Raw genomic sequence first — 19,665 nt, forward strand, 5'->3', positions numbered from 1 at the left:
TCACGCGCTGTTGCAAGTTCACAATAACGAAGGATAGGACACGCCGAAGGGAGGGTCGAGCAAAAGGGAAGACAAACAGGCATATGATGATGGAGCCTACCTAGGGTAGGAACTGCATTCCGGTGCATAAAGATTGCCCGAAGGCAGGCGAAAATGAAGGGGATAACTGTTTCGGAGTCTAGAAAGGACAATGTTTTTTCGCAGCTCTCGAGCTAAATCATGACTGTTAATTAACAGCTGCTGTTAATGTTCGATTTATGTTCGATCCCTCTTCAATTCTTCCGCCTCAAGTTCTGAAAAGAGAGGCATACATTTTTTGTTTATGACATGAAAACAAAACCAAACTTCAGCTTTATTTTGTTCAGGGGCGTCTGCAGGATTTCATCGGGTAGGCTGTAAAGATTTTTAGTTATTAGTAAAATTTAAAGAATTACCGGGATTTCGTCATATTTATCTAAAAAAGTTTTAGCACAGTATTGCGGCTAGAAAATATTTCCAGGAAGTCAAAATATTTTTGGGACTGATTTTCCTTTTACAAAATATTTCAAGAGGCTGCTCCCCTTTGCAGCCGCCCTTGTCTATGGGCACCTCTCACAAATGACGGACCTGCGCTGCGCTCATTCTCTTTCCCTCTCTTTCAATAGTTCTCTCAAGCAGGGCCGAAAAAGCAACAAAGCACATCGTCAGCAAATTTTTCTGTAGGTTTTTCTTTGAAAAATCGTTGTTTACATACTTTGTTTTGGAGTTTTGGGTTTTAAAATCATGTCTACACAGTAGTTAAGTTAAGGATATTTTTGTTGGTCGATGTTTATTTTAAGGGACAATAAATGCGTGGTTTAAATACTTATTGTCGGTTTATAGTTTTTAAATTTCTTCTACACCAGTCGTTTGAAAGCGATTTTTTAAATACGGTCATTTCTGCTTTGCCTCTCACTTGAAAGCAATTTTGCAAACATATAAGCGCATAAGAGCAGCATCCAATGAGCGAGATAGAAAGAGAGAGGGGCTGGGAAGTGTGGGCGAGCAAAGCAGAAAGCAGAAAAGCAAAAACGCCATTCGGAAGGCAGCATTTGCTCGGAGAGGTAATCGTTCGTGCTTTCTGCCGTTTCTGCTTTCTGTCGTTTTTCTTTTTTTCACGAGGGGCTTATTTTTGGTGCGGGGTTTTTGAAAAAAAGGAAGCCCTCCCAAAAGAGATCGTGTTTCTAAGCAGGGCATGAGCATGACGTCACCAGCCTCGGTTGCACTCCCATACCGATTTTCCGATGATCGTACTGTCAAGTTCGTGGAGCTTTACGGCCGTGAGCCATGCCTCTGGAACAAGCGGCCCTACTTACGGCGAGCTCGGAACGCCGCCTATCGGCGAATTCAGGCGGGAATTAATGCCGATATTGAACCATATGAAACATGTCTGACCATCCAGGGAGTCAAGATGAAGATCAAGAACCTACGCACTGGGTACCACCAGGAGCTAAAAAAGATCCGAAGCATTTCAGGATATCAACCAAAGACGCCTTGGTTTGCTCCATTGCACGGATTTCTGGCTGAATTCTTGGACACGGTAAGATTTCTTGTAACTTTTCATCTTATCTATTAGGTAGAAGAGGAAGTTATCGTCTTCACAAGTACTCATATATCTAGTTTTTTTTTTTTAATTTTTTTTTAAATAATCAAGATCGGCAACTTCACGACTCTACGATTTTCTACGATTTAACAATCCTAACAAGAAAGGAAGCAAAATTCGGCAAGCCGAAGTTCACATACCCTTGCAGCTTTTGCAAATATTATATATTCTTAAAAACATTAAAATTATGATTTACTTGGGTATATGTTAAAAAACATTGAAGCTATGATGTTTTGCAGCTCAAATATTCAATGGCAGCTTTATGATATCGTTTTGCATTTGCATTTGATCTCCTGGTAAAGTTTTTGGTTTTGGTTTCTTCTCTGTAATCCTTTCCCAGAATGACTTCGGTACCAGGAGCACTCCTCATCTAAAACGCCTACAGATTCGCCTCACTAGGCTAAAGCCCATTAAGATCCAGACCGAGATCAAACCGGATCCAGATGAAATATCTGTTCCAGAGATGCCATCGGTTTCTACACCTGCTTCCTTGTTCACCGTTCTTCCAGCACCCATGCCCATGGATACCCCACAGACTCCGCCTCCGTCACTGGCCAAGATCGTTGAGATCAATTCGGCCCCACTTCCAGCCCCAGTTCAGATGCCTCTTCCCTTATCGACAGCGTGCTCCCTTTCTGAAAAAAGCGAGGTTTTGGCAATGGGATTGGGATCGGCACCTGTAAGAGGAACTGGAGTTGGATTAGGAGCTGGCTTGCGGGGCGAAGACGAATTCACCTTCTTTGGGCTAAGTGTAGCTGCCCAAATTCGAAATATGCCCTTGGCCAATGCAATGGTAATACAATCTAAAATCCAGTATATGATCTCGATGGAGCGCCGTAAGATTAATGGTCACCCTAACGATGTGGATATGTTTAACTAAAAACCAGTTGAAAAAGACACACCCAAGTTATTTTATGTTGAAATCTTAATAATGTCTTTTCTAACTTTCAAGAAATACTTTTTGCACGACTTTGTATAATAACATCTTGCACTGAACGAAACCATATCTGTGAATACGATTCTAGTTATTTGATTGAATAATTTGAAAGAACTTCCTTAATTTAAGCTATTTTAATATTCTTGTAAAAAATATTGTAAAAAATCCTTATCCAAAATATAAGTTACAAAAAAATTGTTTGAATGAAGAGAAAATTGTGCTTAACTTAACATGGGTATAATTTTCGATAAAAAATTTTTACTTTCATTTTGTCAAGAACTCAAAGCTTAACTTTTAAGTTACCTGGTACCACAGTAAGGGTCACAGAATGTTTTTTTTTTAGAACTTACAAAAACTATTGTTGTTGAGTTTATATTAACAATGAATGTGAAGATAAATTGGCTTCTGTTTTTACAAACCACAGTAAACTAAAGACAATATATAAAATATATATTGAGTTACAGATTTTGCTTAAAAGTTTTAAATAATTAATTATATCCCCAAATCATTTTAGTATTTGCTTAATATATTTTTCCCATCGAATAGAAGTATGAAAAAAATTTTTTGTGAACGTTCTTACATAGAAATTTTAAATAATTTCAAGTACAAGTTTTTACATACTTTTATTCTTTGTAAAATCGAAATATTGATCATCATATTAAAATATCTTTCTGTTTATAAACAAGATTTCTATCCTAAAAATGTATGTAAATGAGTTCTTGTCCTTACTGGTTTCAATTTCCGAGCGTTCACTGTGCCGCCGGAAGAAAGCAGAGAAGCAGAAACGGGAGAAAGTAAAAGCAAACTGTACTGTACCGCAAAAAGCAAAGAAGAGAGCGAAATAACCTCTGCCGCGGCCTCTGCCGTAGTCGGCAGACACGCTCTCTTAACGTTTGAATGTTGGTGGTGTAAAATACACGCATGTAGACTGCGTGTAAATATGACATGATGTAATGCAGCTTGTATAATTTCCTAAAAAAAATGCTTTGCTAACGATAATCATGGTATAACTGAGGACATATGTACATATCTTTTTTATGCCGATTTTGGATTTTTTTATCTGGCATGACGCATACATACACACACTCGCTGTGTTTGCTCAATAAATTCTCAAGAAGAGAGAAAGCCGAGACTCTGAAACCGGACGACAAGCAACAATAAAACGCACGGCTATCGTTGTTTTTGGATATTATCTTTGCCAGCTTATTCGCAACATTTGAACACCCTACCCAAATCGCAAGCGGTTCCAGCAGCGACTTCACATGCGACCTTCGATTGGGCAACCGATAAGATCGATGGCATCACACCCACAGCACGTGGTTCTTTCCGAGGGACTTCCCCTGTTTTAAACACAGTGGAACATCCTTTACTATCTGCATTACAAATAAATTCATTAACAAACGGATGAAGCATGTTCGATTTCATGTAAAATAAGGTTAATATTTTTTTTTTTTTCATAGAAACATTTTTAGAATGAATGGCCTAGATAAATGGAAGAATTTGGCAATTAGTTATTACTTGGTTGATTTTTTTTTTCGCCGTTTGTTTTGAACTGGCCAAGGAATTTTAACGACCAATTTTGTCTTCACATCTTTTGTTAACTTATTTTTTATAGTATGAGATTTTATTTCCTTTTACTAATTTTAAATAAAGAATTTTTTATTCTATCTTAACCATATTAGAATTTAAAGAGTTGAAAAAATAACTATAAATGTAAAATTAAAAAATAGGTTTGATCGTGTTCAGTCAATATTTCAAAGTAAAGTGGTAGCCATAAAATTATAAACAAAATTTTAGTACTTTGTTTGTACAATTAAAGGCGCAAACAAACCAAGTTGGACTGTGGTACGCCCACTCACATGGCATTATACCTACATAGTTGCACTTTCGCGACTCGCTTTAAATTGGGTCACAAAGGAGTTAGTGTTAGCTCTGTCCTGTTGCTCGTGTTGGTTTTGCTGCTTCTTGCTGCTTCTTGCTGCTGGTGGTGCAACAATAGGCGCCATGGAATGTGCCGAAGATACTGAACTTGGCCGTGGTTGTGGATGCCGATGGGGGTATGGGTATGGATGTGGGTATGGCTATGGGTATGGCTATGGCATGGGCATTCGCATTCCCATCCAGTTGTCGCTTGTTATTGCTAGCGGCCGGCAATCTCTACCCAAAGGCACACCAGCAAAACAACAAAAACACGGCACCGGGCCATTCGTATTATTTAGCGAACCCTCAGTTCTCAGTCCCAACCACCATTTCCCCCTTTTTGGCGCACATGCATCATCGCACCATCAGCTGTTTGGGAGAAACGAACATCGTGAGAGGTGGAATCAGAATCCGAAACAGAAACAGAAATCAAAAGAGAACCAGAACGTAAAGCGTTATAAGGAAAACGATTCATATTGTATTCTTATTCTGAAAATGGTACGTCGATAACCACCTGTTTATTAAGAGGAAAGGAGCGAAAATGGGATCAAAAGTCTCCTTTGCCAAAAGATCCTCAAAACAATATGATGTGATTGCCCACTCACCCTTTAGAAATATCCAAATAATAGCTAAATGATGAAATAAAGCTAAAAAAAATATTCTACTGCTAAAAAGCATAAGCCGTTGGCATTGAAAGTTTAAGTTGAAGGATACAAGTAAGTCTCTATCTTTAAAGCAACAAAAATTGTGTATTAACTTTGATCAACCTATTAATTTTTTAAGCGATCGGTTTATTTTTTTGAGCAATAAATCCCGAGTTTTTAAATGATTTTCTGAAAAAGATTAACAAATTTCCCAAAATGCCTTTGTATATTAGAAACTTTTTAAAACTTGTTTTTAACAATACCAAAACATCCTCTCCAAGAAGATGACTTGACTAAACTTGCAATTAAAATTAACGACATTTAAACCTTATTATATGAATCTGGGCAAAGGGGAAATCATAACTTCATTAGCCTCATTTGAATCACTACTAAACGATCCCCTACAAAAAGTGGCGCCAAAAAGTTAGTTTCCCCCCGAAGCGCAAGACCCTCTATAAAACATAACCGTAAAGGCAAAAACCAAGTACATTTAGTCCATATGCCAAGCATATTGGTTCGAGTAGATGGGAAAGGCGACGCAACGATGACGAGCGATGGCAACAACAAGTGCCCCGTATTCCATGTACAGTGTAGTAGCCCCTGCCCGGAATGTTCGCCTGCATCCTGCTGTGAGCACTTCAGTCTCCTGATTGTCTGCACAAGGATATGCGTATGTATGCATGAGTGTGTGTGTGTGTGCTGGCAACATTCACTTACTCAAGGCAACTCAAGCAGTTTAGTTCCTATGAAAGGCACAAAATACTCGACCCTCCAATCCGCACACATACCGAATAAACGTTGAGACGTTTTGCAGGCGACCCGAAGACAGGGTCCATATTCTCATGTCGCATGTCCGCGTCCAGGCAGCAGGAATCATCCTAAGCTGGGTGGGCAGGGTCTGAGGAAAGAGGAACACCCAGGCATCAAGGATCTCATAGCGGAATGCCTCGTACATACAAAAGGACCGCGGTCTCCTATACTCTTAGGCCATTACCAAGATGAAAAGTTGCAACAGAATGTGGCAGATATGAAGAATGTGTTTCCATGGGGTATATACTACATATGCTTGAGGATCAACTTTCTTAAGTCTTGCTAAACTTATTGGATTTATTGTTTAATAGGAACACACTTAAAATCCAAAGTTTTGGAACATTCTCTATTGTTTGTAAACCACAAGAAACTATTTACTTAATATTTGTATTTTAATTATTTTTATTAGACAACTTATCAGTAACTACTTAAGTATTCTCTGTATAAATGTAAGGTTAATTATCCTGTTCTTCTTATTAAAATGAAAAAAAAAAAATTATATTCTTGTTTGATTTTTGATCTCAAGAATTAAAAAAAAATAAATTATTTTGTGATATAAGGTAAATTAATAAGTTTAACCCCAAATTAATTCATTTTGAAAATATGTGAGAATAAATAGAGACAAGACAATGGAAATGCTACTAAAAAAATTATTTAAGTTTTTAAAATATTTATTGTAAGAATATGTAGGTAAAGAATTTTTGGTATATTCTAGTATATTATCATAAGGATACCAAAGAATATTCAGCTCTTTTTCGGGGTCTACTCCTGTTAGAGCATCAGTTCTTCGATCGGGCTGCTCTCTACAGCTCTGGCACACCCAAGTACATACGCAGTCAGGCTCGTTATATCCACATCCTGTCAAATGTGCGCCTCATGCGTCCCCACTTCGATGAAGCGTCGCCAGTTCGCTCGGCTCGTTAGCTGGTTCGTTTTTGCATATTCCTCCCGAAAGCGTGTTCCCCTCCTCAACATCCTGCGGGCCGCCGACGAGCCACGACCGGCAGGAGACCCCTTTATCCACATCCACTCCTGGCCGACCAACAATTGCCACCACCAAAAGCCGCCACCAGTAGCGTCGGTCCGCCGACTGCAGCCCGCTTGGGTCTCTCACCTCCACCTCCGCATCCACATCCACATCCACCTCCCGGAATCGAAACCAACACCAGGCCATGGCATAGCCCACCCAGCACCCCACCCCGGCGATACCGTCCGTCGGGCCGTTGGCTTCATGACAGGCTCTCGGTGTGCTTCACAGACACACGGCTGAAATGAGACGACAAACAGCCATAATAATCGACCGACCCACTGGCACCGTGGGACCAACGAGCAAAGCGAAAAAATGTGCATTTCTCGATCTTATAATATTGTAAAATTATCCGGATTTTGTTATAGCCGAGATATTATGTGTTGCGAAGCAACCCCTTGTTTGTAGGCACCCCGAATTGTTTTGCGTTGAGGTCAACGATCTGTAAAATACGTGTCCTGTCCCATCAGAGGATACAGTTGCACAATCTTTGAAAAGAATATTTGCATTTTACCATTTATCTTGATTAACAATATCCATAGTTTTGTTTACCACAAAATGGTATTGTGTTTAGGGGTGACACAAAAAGTCTTTTCAGCCAAAATTAAAACTTAAATGCAAATTCTAAGGACTGTAATTTGTTCAGTTCTTTCCCAGCAGATCCACTAAAAAATGACACGTTAAATAAAAAAACACCAAAGCAAACCAAATAGTAAATAGTTCTTAAAATTCAAGTAGATTTTATTCAAAACATTTAAAATTATAAATTTTATTTCACACCTATGGTATTAAGCTCTAAATTATTGTTTTTGTATTTATTGTTTTTTTTTATTTAATTTTCTTTCAAGATGGTTTTTTTGAAATTAGCAAATAAGTCTGATATTTTGTCGTAAATTTTAAACAACAGTTTAAGCATCTTTGGCTATTTTCTATTAACATATTATGGCCATTATTATCTATTGATTAAGTGTTCTTTTAGTGAACCTATAAATTGTATTTTTAATACAGCTTAACTTTTATAGTTCCACTAACTTGTGCGAACTGTAGTTTTCCAGCTTACAACTATGTACATATGTATGTATCTTTCAGCGGTTGCCCATGCTAACCACACTACTTATCTTTAAGATAGTAGAATAAATTCCATATAAAGATGGTCACATCATGTTTTTCGGATGCGAAAATATCACTGAGTGCTGCATCAGGAATCTAAAATCTGAAATCTGGTTAATCCGTTGAGCGGTTCATCATTAGACCGGGTCCAGATTGTCCCACTGCCATTCGCATACCCTACACGCAAACGAGGCGGGCTCTTTTGTTTCTTGCGTTGTTTGTGTTTGCTTCGCACTCAGGCAGATACAGATTCTGATTCCGATTCAGATACAGTCGCACACACAGTGGCGTCGCGTATGTGGAACGACCGCCGTTGCCGCCGTCTGTTCGTCTCTCCCTCTCCCTCGCACCGCCGCCCCGTCTCGCTCGCACCGACTCCCCTTCAGACTCAGACACTCGTTCGGTTCGTATTTTCGAATTTAGCTGTAGCTGTACTGCGGTCTATGGCTCTACGGCTCTACAGAGCGAGATACAGGCAAACGAAAAACAGGCGGCACTGGTCGACTTGGTGGGTGCGCTTTTTCATGGCCCAAATTTTCATGCTTTTCCGTCACTTCTCTCGATTTGATAAGGTACTTTGTAACACCACTTCACTGGTTTATGTTTATTGTAATTTTAAATCTATTTTCATCAAAAAGAGCGCCTATATTTGTAAATTACATTTACTATTTATTAGTACAAAATATTTGTTTTGTTTAAAAACAAAAGCCTACTGTAGCACCAACATTTGCCACCATTAAGCTACTACAACCTATAAGATAAAAACACATATTCAAAAATCATATTTTTTGCCAATTGTATCCCATTCCTAAAGCTTGAGCAAATTAAATCTTTTCATATTTGTGTTACACTTCGACCATAATTCTAGAACTGATAATTTTGTTGTGATCTAAGCTTTATTTGTGCGTGACAAAATATGATGTAAAAAATTAAAGAAATAAATAGCTAGTTAAATTCACAATTTCATTAAAAAACTTTTTGTTTTAATTGGTTTCCTTGAGGAAATTTTATTAAGACAGAAGACATAAAAATGACAAGCGTCTTAAAAAACATTTTATATATATTGATAATTCAATTTATAATCTTAGCCTTATCTTACTTTCAGTACCCTCATTCTAGTTATAAAACCTTAAGACGTTTTACCAAAATCAATTAAAATTAATATTATTTAGTTTACTTTAACGCACTTTTTAACAAAATTTAGTTAAGCTTAAAGTTTTCCAAGCACTTTTCCGTTAAATTATTAATTATTTACCAGAATCTCAATAAAAAAAATGTTTCGTAAATGCTTTCTGAGCACTTTTAAGTGTCAACAGTGGTTAATATATTTTGCCAACATTTTTGCACACCTTGTCCACTCCTTACTGTTTATAAAATCACTTAAATTTGTACTTATTTAAGTAAATGTTTTAAGTAAGGATTACAATTTTTGTTTTTTAAATATAAAATCGAAAAAATGTATACGAAAAAAACCTAAATTTTTGGACACAGATGATTAAAAAAAAAAAAAAACTTTTATAATCAAATTTTTTTTTCAGTTTAAGTCTTAGGACTCCATTTCTGGATAAAAAATTCGATAATTTAAAATGCCATTATTATAAGCCAATTTTCATATCCAGTACAATCCATGCACGTTGTAAAAGCAAACAAATGTGCGTTTACTTGAGTAAATATTTTCAAATAATGTCAATAAAGTCATATTATTTGTTTTAATACTTCGAAACTGTAAAAGCCATAAGTAAGAAAAATGTATTTTTAACACATTCTCATACCCAGTTTAACTCACGTTAGTTTTAAAAAAATAAAAATTGGTACTAAAAACAAAACAAAGAACTATTTTTATGGTGTATACTTGCAGTTAAGGTGCTAGAATTCACATTTTGAGATATTAAATAAGAAAATTTTTAGATGCCATTAGTAAGACGCATATTTTCCTAACTTATCCCCATACCCAGTACACCCCATGTTAGTGATAAAACTATCCAAAATTCAGCTGAAAAGCAAAAGATACAATAGTACTTGGTCGGCCAAAGCGAACCAGAGGCCAGGCAGGCCAGACCAAGACCAAGACCAGGCGGCCATGTTCAATGCTCTGACTCTGCGCTCTTGCCGCTGATACCTTCGCACCCCTTCCCCTTCCCCCGCCCCCATCCGTTCCGTCCATCTGCTCTGTTCATATAACGAACGAAGCAACGAGCACACAGCGACAAAATGCCAGCCAGGCCAGACCAGGCCAGATACACACGGACGGCAGTGTTCTGTATCTGTGAGTGCCAACGAGCACCGATACACAGATACTCGTCACACACACCAGCACAGGCCCCAGTTTGGTTTGCCTGCGTTTGCGTCGTACTCGAGCTATATGGTGTATGGTGTATGGCGTATGGCGTATGGCCGTTTTGCTCTGCTCTGGGCTCTGGCATTCACTCAGTGTACTGGTACTGCTACCGCTCTGTGTATTTCATATTCCAAAGGCAAAGGCAAAAGCTGTACTACGTACGCTCAAGCGACTTGGGTTTTTCAGTGGAAGAAAAATTTATACAGTGAACAGAACAGGCAGTACTGAAGCTAGTACTACTGCAAACGTACCAAAATCGAGGAGACCACTGCGATTTGTTGCAATTAAAACGCAAATTACGCGACTTTTTCATACGGGTGAGTGTCAAGTGCTTCACTACGATTGATTCGCCATTGTCTCGCCTCAATTATCTGGCCAAGAAATAGCGCCACGGTGGCCATTTATTATATAAATTTTGCTAAATAAACCAAACGACCCAATTTGCGGTGCGGCGTGGGTTATAATACTACTACTCTACTACTTGGGCCACATAGAGCTATACGGCTGGCAGTGCTTTCGCCTTTTGGTTAGGTGGCTTTGGCTTTGGCTTCGTCCACATCGTGCTCGTATCGAATTGAAATTTTGAATGGAGGGCGCGCGCGAAATATTGACGGTTATTTTTTGAAATGCAGCCGCATTGTGTGTGAGCTGATTCGTTGGCTGATTACTCAATCGATTGAAATGTAAATGTCAAATCAATATTCTAGGTTAAATCATTTTTTTTTTTTTTGGAAAAAACTCACAAATCAATCCTACTTTTTTTTGCGGAGGCCTAGCAAAGAAGTTGAAGTCAATTTTTAATGTCTATTGGGCGACAGAGAAATTCACGGGGAATTGGGGAGTAGGAGTGCGTTATTTTTTAATTTTTTGCGGGACGGGGGAGGGCGGTACAGGTGGGCGGGCGGCAGTGACGACGTTTGTGACGAGCTGAGGGGTATAAAATAAGGGGAAGGGAGAGAGGGGTGGAGAGGGGGCGAAGCGGCGCCGCCAAATACTACTGGCAATTCGTTCTCACAGCTCCATGCTTTTTATATGAACAAACAGGGTACAGTCGCGGCAAAAATAGTCGGTACATGCGCGTCTTTTTAAGTTTAGGGGTGTTTGATAGGAGTTTAAATGCAAGTAGGGTTTGATTTAGGCGTATATCAAAAAAACATAGTTTTTGTTTTTAATATGAAAATTGAAAAAAAATGTTTTTATTTTATTGGATTTGAAATGCATTTTTGTATGCCTGTGAATTATCTCTTAGCTCGTAATTAATTGCTCTACATACTATTTTCAATATTCTGTGCCTTAACTGTGCATGCGCTGTACCAGCAAAATGCCTCTCGAACGGCTCAATTTCGCCGCCCGCCAGTGTGCGGCCACGCAAATGAGTCGCCTTCGCCGGAGCCGTACACACCCGAAGGCCCGCCACTGTGCGCATACAGTCGCCTACCCCGATTTGCCCTGTGTGTTGGTTGGCTGGTTGGCTGGGTTGTTCGACTCTCAGATACAGATACTTTGCTTTGGCTGCCCCGCTTGCCTGCTATTTGATGGTCTCGCTGTTCGTCGTTCGTTTTGCCTTTGCTTTTGCTGCTGCTGCTGCTGCTGCCGCTGCTACTGCTGCCCTCTTCTCTCTGCTTTTCGCCTCTGTGTTGCTGTTTCGGTTTCGGTTCGGTTTGGTTAGGTTTCTGTATAGCTTGTGTGGCCATTGCCTGGTACAGCTGCTTCAGTTGAATTTCAGTTCAGTTCGCCTGGCCTGCCTATAGACGCTCGCAGTACCACTACGTACATTCAGTCTCAGTCTCAGTCTCACTTCAGTTCGTTTCGTACGAGGCGATTTTCACAGGCACAGGCACAGACACAGTCAGTAGTAGCAGTACCAGAATCGAGAACCCAGTATCCAGTACAAGTAGCTGGACGGGCCAAGAAGAGTGAAGTAAACACCGAAACAAGGCAAAGTACGTACGTAGATATGGCAATACGAGTATTTTTCATACGATTTTTGCACTTTGCTGGCCAAGCATTTACACTCGCCGTCAAATTAGTCGGCCAGGCGATAATCTTTGATTGAAGTGAAATCATGTGCGTGGAAATATATTTGTTCGGTTGTGTATTTAACTAATTAATCGCCATTTATGGTTGGCTTGCAGGATTTTTCTGAGAAATATTGTTTTTTAGTTGTTATCGGACTTAAATCATACATAGTTTGTTGTTCGTGGATTCATTTTGATAATTGGTGGGTGTTTGTGGTGAAATTAAAATAATTATTGTTTACAATCTCTTGTGCCTTAAAATATGAGTTTACTTCGGTAAAATAAATAAAATTAATTTATGATTTGTGATAAATAAACGATTTAAACTTTTTTTGTCAACGTTTTTTGTGAGAACATGAAATTAAAATTATTATTTAATTTCCTACCTAAAATTTAAAAACTTATTTTTTTTTAACAACCAATTGCTTTTTCATTAGTTTCAAGGCTTAGTGATAAAATTTAAAGTGATAACCACGATGTTAAGGTGTTAGTAAAGGCTGATTTTTGAAATGACATTAACCTATAATATCATTTAGTTAGTCGGAATCTTAGAGTGAATTTTAAAAACGTAAACTTATAAACGGTTTATAGGTGTTGAAGTTTACATGAATGAAAATACATGCAAAATCAAAAAATTTTTTTTGGAGATTTTTGTTTGTAGGGTATGCTATTTAAATTAAAAGCATCCGACAATCCTGGAACATTTGATTGCGCCGAGGATCGGCAAATGTTATACTGTGTTGGAAGCGTCATTTGAAGACAATTTTAACCATGGAACAATATCCTCGTTTATACGCAAAGTTTATGAACTCCAACAGTGTTAATAAGGCGTAATCAAAAAAAATTGTCGGTTATATGAACCTTGGTCCGTATTTTCACCAAACCAATCGTGGGGTCAATGGCGATCGTTATCGAGCCATGATATCTGATTTTGTGATCCCAATTTTTCGTGAAAATGGTTTGTATGATTTCTAGTTTCAACAGGATTACGCTACCTGCACAAACAATTGATTTGTTGCGGTCATTGTTCCCAGGGCGACTTATATCGAAAAGAGGCGATTTTGACTGGCCACCAAGGTCACCAAATTTGACTCCACCCGTTTTTTTTTGTGGGACTATTGGAAATCCAAGGTTACAAGCCAAGGACACTAGCTCAACTCAGAGACAAGATATGTACGCCGCGAAATTAGAGCCATATCGACCGATACATTGGCAAACGTGATGGAAAATGCCAAAAAAAAAGGGCACATTACGCGATATAATTTTTAAAAACAAGTTTAATATTTTTTCGAAGGACAATAATTAATGATTTTTTTAAACAAAAAAAAATGTTATTCAACTGTGTTATGAACATAATTAAACAGTGAAAAAAATTAATTAGTTAGATAATAATTGTTTCGTAAAAAAAAAAACTATTATTTTTGAACTGATCAAAGTTCTGTTTGGCCAGTGTAGTTTGTTGTCTCATCCGTTGACTGCGTTCCCCAGTGCAAGTCACTTTCTGCCGCACCTGCTCGTTGGGGCTTTTGATTTCTGATCGGCTTTGGGTCTGGCCTTCGGTAAATGGCCACCCACTGTCCACCCACCTGTCGCCATCTGCGGCTTCCCTTGGTTGAGCCGCTTTTCTTGGTACTTGCCACTTGGTTCTGGGTGGACAGCCGGGCTAATCCTGTTTCCTGGAGTGGACAAAAGGGACTTTTGCTTTTCTCAACGCTTGTCACATGATTATTTAGAGTGTTACGGACAAGTTGTTCTTTTTTCGAAGTTCATTTTAAAGAAGTGTGGTCTAAAATGCAGGCGTATCCTTTTCGGCTTAAGGATCATAGCTGATCTTCACGGATCTTCTGCCAGATTTACCTGATTTTCAACCTTTTTACTTGTCCTAGGCGGCATTTGATTGCTATTTTGGTTATATTGTGTTTTCTTTTGTTTTCCATTCCGCGTGCGCGTGTTTTGTTGTTATTTTTTAGCGCTTTGCGTGCTGCACTCCCGAGTGCAAACTAAAAATGGCGCCAAAAGTTTTGTCACTCAGGCCCCCCACTGACTCACACATCCAGAAAAAGGCACACCGATAGGAAGTGGGAGAGGAAGAGCGCGATAGAGCGGCAAAGCTTCTCGTTCTCGGGGGCATTTACAGTTACAAAGCTCTTTTCGCGCCACTTTTGTGCTGATTTTCCTAATCGAATACGAATACTGGCATAGGACCACGCTAATCTATAGGGCGATAGCCGGGTATAATTGCGTTGATATGCGTCAAAGTCACAGGCGATCGTATCTTTCCCGCTCTTTTTTCGAGTTTGCCTGATATCACAGGCAAAGCTCCCTTGTGTGATATTTCTCGTAGCGGGCTTTTGATATTATTGTAATTTTTATTGAATAGTTTTGCACTTTTCTCATTTTAAATAATACTTATTAACTTCTATTCTATAGTTACATATATTTTAATTGAAGAGTATGCGCTTATAAAAAAAAAAAAACATTAATAAATTAGCTGTTGTAATCGGAATATTTTCCTTAGACAGACATTTGATCTCGATATCCTGATAATTAAAATACATACAAAGTTTAGGAATTACTAAGCGCCTTCCAGGCAGTTTGTGGACAAATTTGTTCAATGTTTTGGTTCAGTGTCTTCATTCAAAAGTATTGACTAAGAATCTTGGTCTAAAGTCGGACTAAATTTAATTGGTGCAGGAGCTGAAGAACGTGTGCCATCCGATGCGTTTTCAATTCGCGCTGTGGACCGAAGCGTTTTTATCGAACAATCACATTTTCAGATGAAGCTCATTTCCACCCCTGGGGTTACGTCGATAAGCACAATTGCTGCATTTGGGGCAATATATATATAATATTTTTGATAATTAAGAAAATATGCTAGTGAGTATAGTATGGTATGTTGAATTTGAACCGAACGTTTATTTTATTTAAAGTTATTAAAGGCTTTCTTTAGGATGCTTAAATTCCTCCTTGATGCTTTCAAGTTTAATTAAGGAAGACATCTAGGCAGAAATCAACTTCGCCAATGCACTTAATAAAATGAATTATATATGAAAAATGTAACAGCCTGGCCATGGCGCCATCTAGCGTGCCATTTTCGTAATGAATCGACATAATGTTGACCTACCTACCCTTTGATTTTCGCCCCGACTGTACTGTACACTGTGCGAAATCGGTGATACCGAAAAAAAGGGTCATTAAACGAGGACATTATCAGCATTATGTATACACTCGTTAAAAGTCACCACTGTGCGTTCCACGCTCTCCAGCGAAAACACATAGAGGCCGTTGCTTTCGGGCATCCAGTGCGCAAATCCCTGGGAAAGTATCTACCCTAAAATGCTGGTTCTGCGCACAAGCTTCGTGCTGCAGGCAAGCCAATATTTCGTTGGGTACTGGTACTTCTGGGTAATTGGGTGGTTGGGTGGTTGGGTGGTTCTGTGGCTCGGTGGTTGCTATTTGCACTGGTGGTGCTGCCTGGCGGAAAGTCTCTTCTCCGGACGGGGCATTAAAAACACACGCCATAAACACATACAGTTGGCCAGATAAGCGTTGTCAGTTGTCTCTCAGTTGACGTCAACGTCGCTGCCTCTGCCTCTGCCGCTGCCTCAGTCGCTGCCTCTGCCTCAGCTGACGTCTACTTTTCAATTTTAGATCGACAAAATGGCTGTTGTTTTCCACTGAAAGGCTTTGCGTTTTTGCAACTCCTTATTTTGTATTCCGTTTAATGTCCTTTGTGCGACTTTTGTGTGGGTTCTGTTTGCCGTTTGTCTGGGGATTTCATTATGCGTTATGCACAAGCGGATGCCGCACCACGTTGCGTATGCGTAATGTGCCCAGCCAGTGCTGCCCACGCTGCGTATGCGTAGCGCTGCGGAATGAATAAACAATATTGATTGCGTACCAGCTAATTGGGCGATTTATGAAGTACAAATACTGACTTGGACATTTGAGGATTTTAAGACCTTGTTAACCTAATTAATTGCTTTAAGTTCTTATTAAAAATGTAAGCTCCAGTCCTTTAAGAGGGTATGCAAAATGGTTTTTAAGGACATGCTTAATTAAGTATTTCAAATCTTTAAGGAATAAAAACATTTTTGGGCTTAAGCATTTTTTGTTTAGCATTTTTGTAATTGAAAAGAAACCACTTAAGTGGAGTATCATTGAATATTGATTGGTATTATATATTTTTGGGTCTTTTAATTTTAAATTGTAGAAAAGTTGCAGACTTTCGGATATTTGCTTTTAACACTGTTATGTCGAATGTTCTCACCTTGTTAGCCGCGCTGGCTGGCAAAAAAGCAAGCTCATAGCCCAGAACAACAGATACAGATGTACAAGTATGTGGCAACCCACTATGCACATATACAGACGGGAAATGGTTTTCGCTTTCGATTTTCTAGGTGGACCCCCCTTCTCCCCTTCCCTTTGCGTCAAGATATACGTGTATACATATATTTAAGGGGCGGAGAGTGAGGAGGCGGAATATCCTGGCTGCATCACGTGTTGCCGCAATGTGCGAAGCCTCGCCAGCCATCCGTCTATTTTGCGGATGCGTGTGTCTGTGCCCGCGTGAACTAGCAACAATTTTGCCGCCGTTTTCCTGTTGCTCCTGGACACAGGATACGCAGATGCATACGTATATATATATATATAGGTACAGGATCCGTGGGGTTTCCCCCCCACTGCCGCTGGCCAAAACGAGGACGTTGTGCAATGTGCGGTGGCGGCTGGTTGATTGATGCGCCACTCATGCCTCCAATTTCGCTCCTCAGGCTGCAGATTCCTTCACTTTCGAGTCGTTTGTTAACCCAATTCACGTCGTTATGCTCCTGCGACTGCTAACTCATCCTCGTTCTCATCCACCCCGCTTCCCCATTTCCCCCATTTCTCCATTTCCCCCATTTTGTGCCTGTCGATGTCGATGTCTCGTGCAATTTGCGCTGTATTCTGGATTTGGGTCAAGTGCATGGCTCGTGGCTGTTGTTTGGGGGCCAGATTGTCGTCATCGTTGTCGCTTCATTTGCATGCCATCTACCAGCTGATTTGCGTCTAGGCTGGCGAAGGCGAAAGAGGTGTGTAATGCGGGCGGTTCACTGGCCCTGCATCGAAATCCTTTGGGGTCACTGACCTCTGCATTATGTACAGCAATTAGGTGCGGTAGTACATATGCACAAGCAATCGACACCCACAATTAATTGGAAATATTGCTACCATAAATAGCCATTATGTAGAGGGTTATATAAAGCCGCTGGGATTATGTATTAAAAGTATTTCATTCCAATGGCTTACGTGGGCGTGTGGGTGGTAAAGGGGGAGTGGTTAAGGCCGGGGCTCGAATTTGGGTGTTGGTGTACAGGCAGACATATTTAATTAATGCGCACTGCCCAAAATGCAATTATTGAATATGTCAAAAGATATCAAAAAGACAAAAACATTAAGGAATATCCTGACATTTAATTATAGCATATCGCATAACCGCAATTGTTTTATTCCTTTAATATGGTTCCTTATCTTAGCATTTATTCAATCTTTTAAATTCGGTTTTTTATTTTTTGATTGATTATTATTTGTAATCAAATTATTATTCATTAGTTAAAAAAATAAATATCTTTAAATTTGTTTTTTTGTCGATACGAGGTCGAATAAGATTTGTGGTAATTAAATGCCAAATAAAAATATAAAATTAAATTAAATGCACAAAATTAAAACGAATTAATTTTTACAAGCTTTTCTCTAAAATTAAATGTTAAAGTTTTTTAAACTATTAAATTAAATTAAAATTTATGATGAAAGTTACATTTTTGTTTGTCGGGTAGTACTTTCCCGGTGAGGCTTAAATTCAAGAATCAAATCGAATCTTTTTCAAACATTTGTTTTTGTTTATTCGATGGTTTAGATAGTTCCTTACTAATTATTTATATTTTTCTCATTACAGCTGCTTAAGCGCTAGGCACATACATTTCCCTTGAAAGAAGTCAGGAAAAGCCAGAGAAATTACAAACATGAGCGGAGATCGCCCGAAGCGTCCCCTTTCGGCCTACATGCTGTGGCTGAACGAGACCCGCGAACAGATCAAGAAGGACAATCCCGGCAGCAAGGTGACAGACATCGCCAAGCGGGGTGGCGAACTTTGGCGCGGACTGAAGGACAAGACCGTAAGTGTGGAGGCATAAAATACTTGGTGGTATAAGTACTAATTGTTGGACTCTTTTGTAAAATCTTTTTTAATAGGAGTGGGAGCAGAAGGCCATCAAGATGAAGGAGGAGTACAACAAGGCGGTGAAGGAGTACGAGGCCAACGGCGGTACCGATTCGGGGGCGCCCAAGAAGCGGAAGAAGGCGGCCGCCAAGCCCGCCAAGAAGGCCAAGAAGAAAGAGTCCTCCGAGGAGGAGGAGGAGGACGAGAGCGAGTAGGCCACCACATGGCGGCGGTTGCAGCCTCCGGAATGGGCAACATTTTTCTGCATAAGTTTTAAAATACATTTTATTAATGTAATTTTTTAAGTGACAAAAAGAAAACCCACAAAAATGAAAACCAACAAAAACAAAAAAACTTAATTAAAAAAATCTCCAAAAAAAAATATTAAAAAAACACACAAAAAAAAAAGAAATGAATTAAGACCTTACATCTTTAAATATGCACTAAATCCATAGACATGAGAACACACACTGATACACACATGCCAACACAGACAGAGACACAGCATAAACCATAAAGACTAAGTTAAAGAAGTGAAAACTCACACACACACATTATTTCCAGTCAACTGTTCTTTATATTCTAGGTTTGTACGTATTAATGTATCTATATGTATGACACTCTTCTTAAACACATGCAGCCCACTGCCCCCACGAGGGGATTCCCCGCGCCCCCCCTTTAGCCACTTTCGATTGCATCAAGTTATTTGAATTTTGAGTCCCTCGATTCGAAAGCAAAAAGTTATATATGTATATGTATACATTTTAAACTATATACATAAATATATATTTAAATATATATTGTGTAATTTAAAAGGAAAAACAAAAGAAAACCCAATATTACAAATATGTAATTGTGAATGTAGAGCTGAATGGAATATTTAAAAAAATATATACAAAAAATTGTGAAAACATTAAGGCACTGCTTCGACTTTCTTGGATCTGTTTGGGAATTGGCTATAGTTGATGAAAAGCTTTCAACTTGCAGGGAACTTGAATATATGAAGCTTTGAGGGGTCGAAGTTTATTGCAAGCTCTTGAC

At 39.0% G+C, this 19,665-nt stretch overlaps 2 protein-coding genes across 4 annotated transcripts; both read left to right on the plus strand.

The window, feature by feature from the left end:
- Positions 1-1,054: 1,054 nt before the first annotated feature.
- On the plus strand, positions 1,055-2,681 carry LOC108141728. Its single transcript, XM_017265221.2, has 2 exons — positions 1,055-1,558; positions 1,962-2,681. The coding sequence occupies exons 1-2, from the start codon at positions 1,214-1,216 to the stop codon at positions 2,499-2,501; spliced, it is 885 nt and encodes a 294-aa protein (XP_017120710.1). The 5' UTR covers positions 1,055-1,213; the 3' UTR covers positions 2,502-2,681.
- A 7,820-nt stretch (positions 2,682-10,501) lies between these two features.
- On the plus strand, positions 10,502-19,541 carry LOC108141982 (high mobility group protein Z). Of its 3 annotated transcripts, none has more exons than XM_017265638.2 (3): positions 10,502-10,724; positions 18,361-18,580; positions 18,657-19,541. In XM_017265638.2, exons 2-3 carry the CDS (start codon positions 18,428-18,430, stop codon positions 18,837-18,839), a joined length of 336 nt encoding a protein of 111 aa, XP_017121127.1. In that variant the 5' UTR covers positions 10,502-10,724; positions 18,361-18,427; the 3' UTR covers positions 18,840-19,541. The 3 variants fall into 3 exon arrangements, with proteins under 3 accessions (XP_017121127.1, XP_017121128.1, XP_017121126.1); XM_017265639.2 differs by lacking the exon at positions 10,502-10,724 and adding an exon at positions 12,116-12,354; XM_017265637.2 differs by lacking the exon at positions 10,502-10,724 and adding an exon at positions 12,118-12,350.
- Positions 19,542-19,665: the final 124 nt, after the last annotated feature.

Source organism: Drosophila elegans, unplaced genomic scaffold, assembly GCF_018152505.1.
Source record: "Drosophila elegans isolate 14027-0461.03 unplaced genomic scaffold, ASM1815250v1 contig_520, whole genome shotgun sequence".
NCBI classification, from domain to species: domain Eukaryota; kingdom Metazoa; phylum Arthropoda; class Insecta; order Diptera; family Drosophilidae; genus Drosophila; species Drosophila elegans.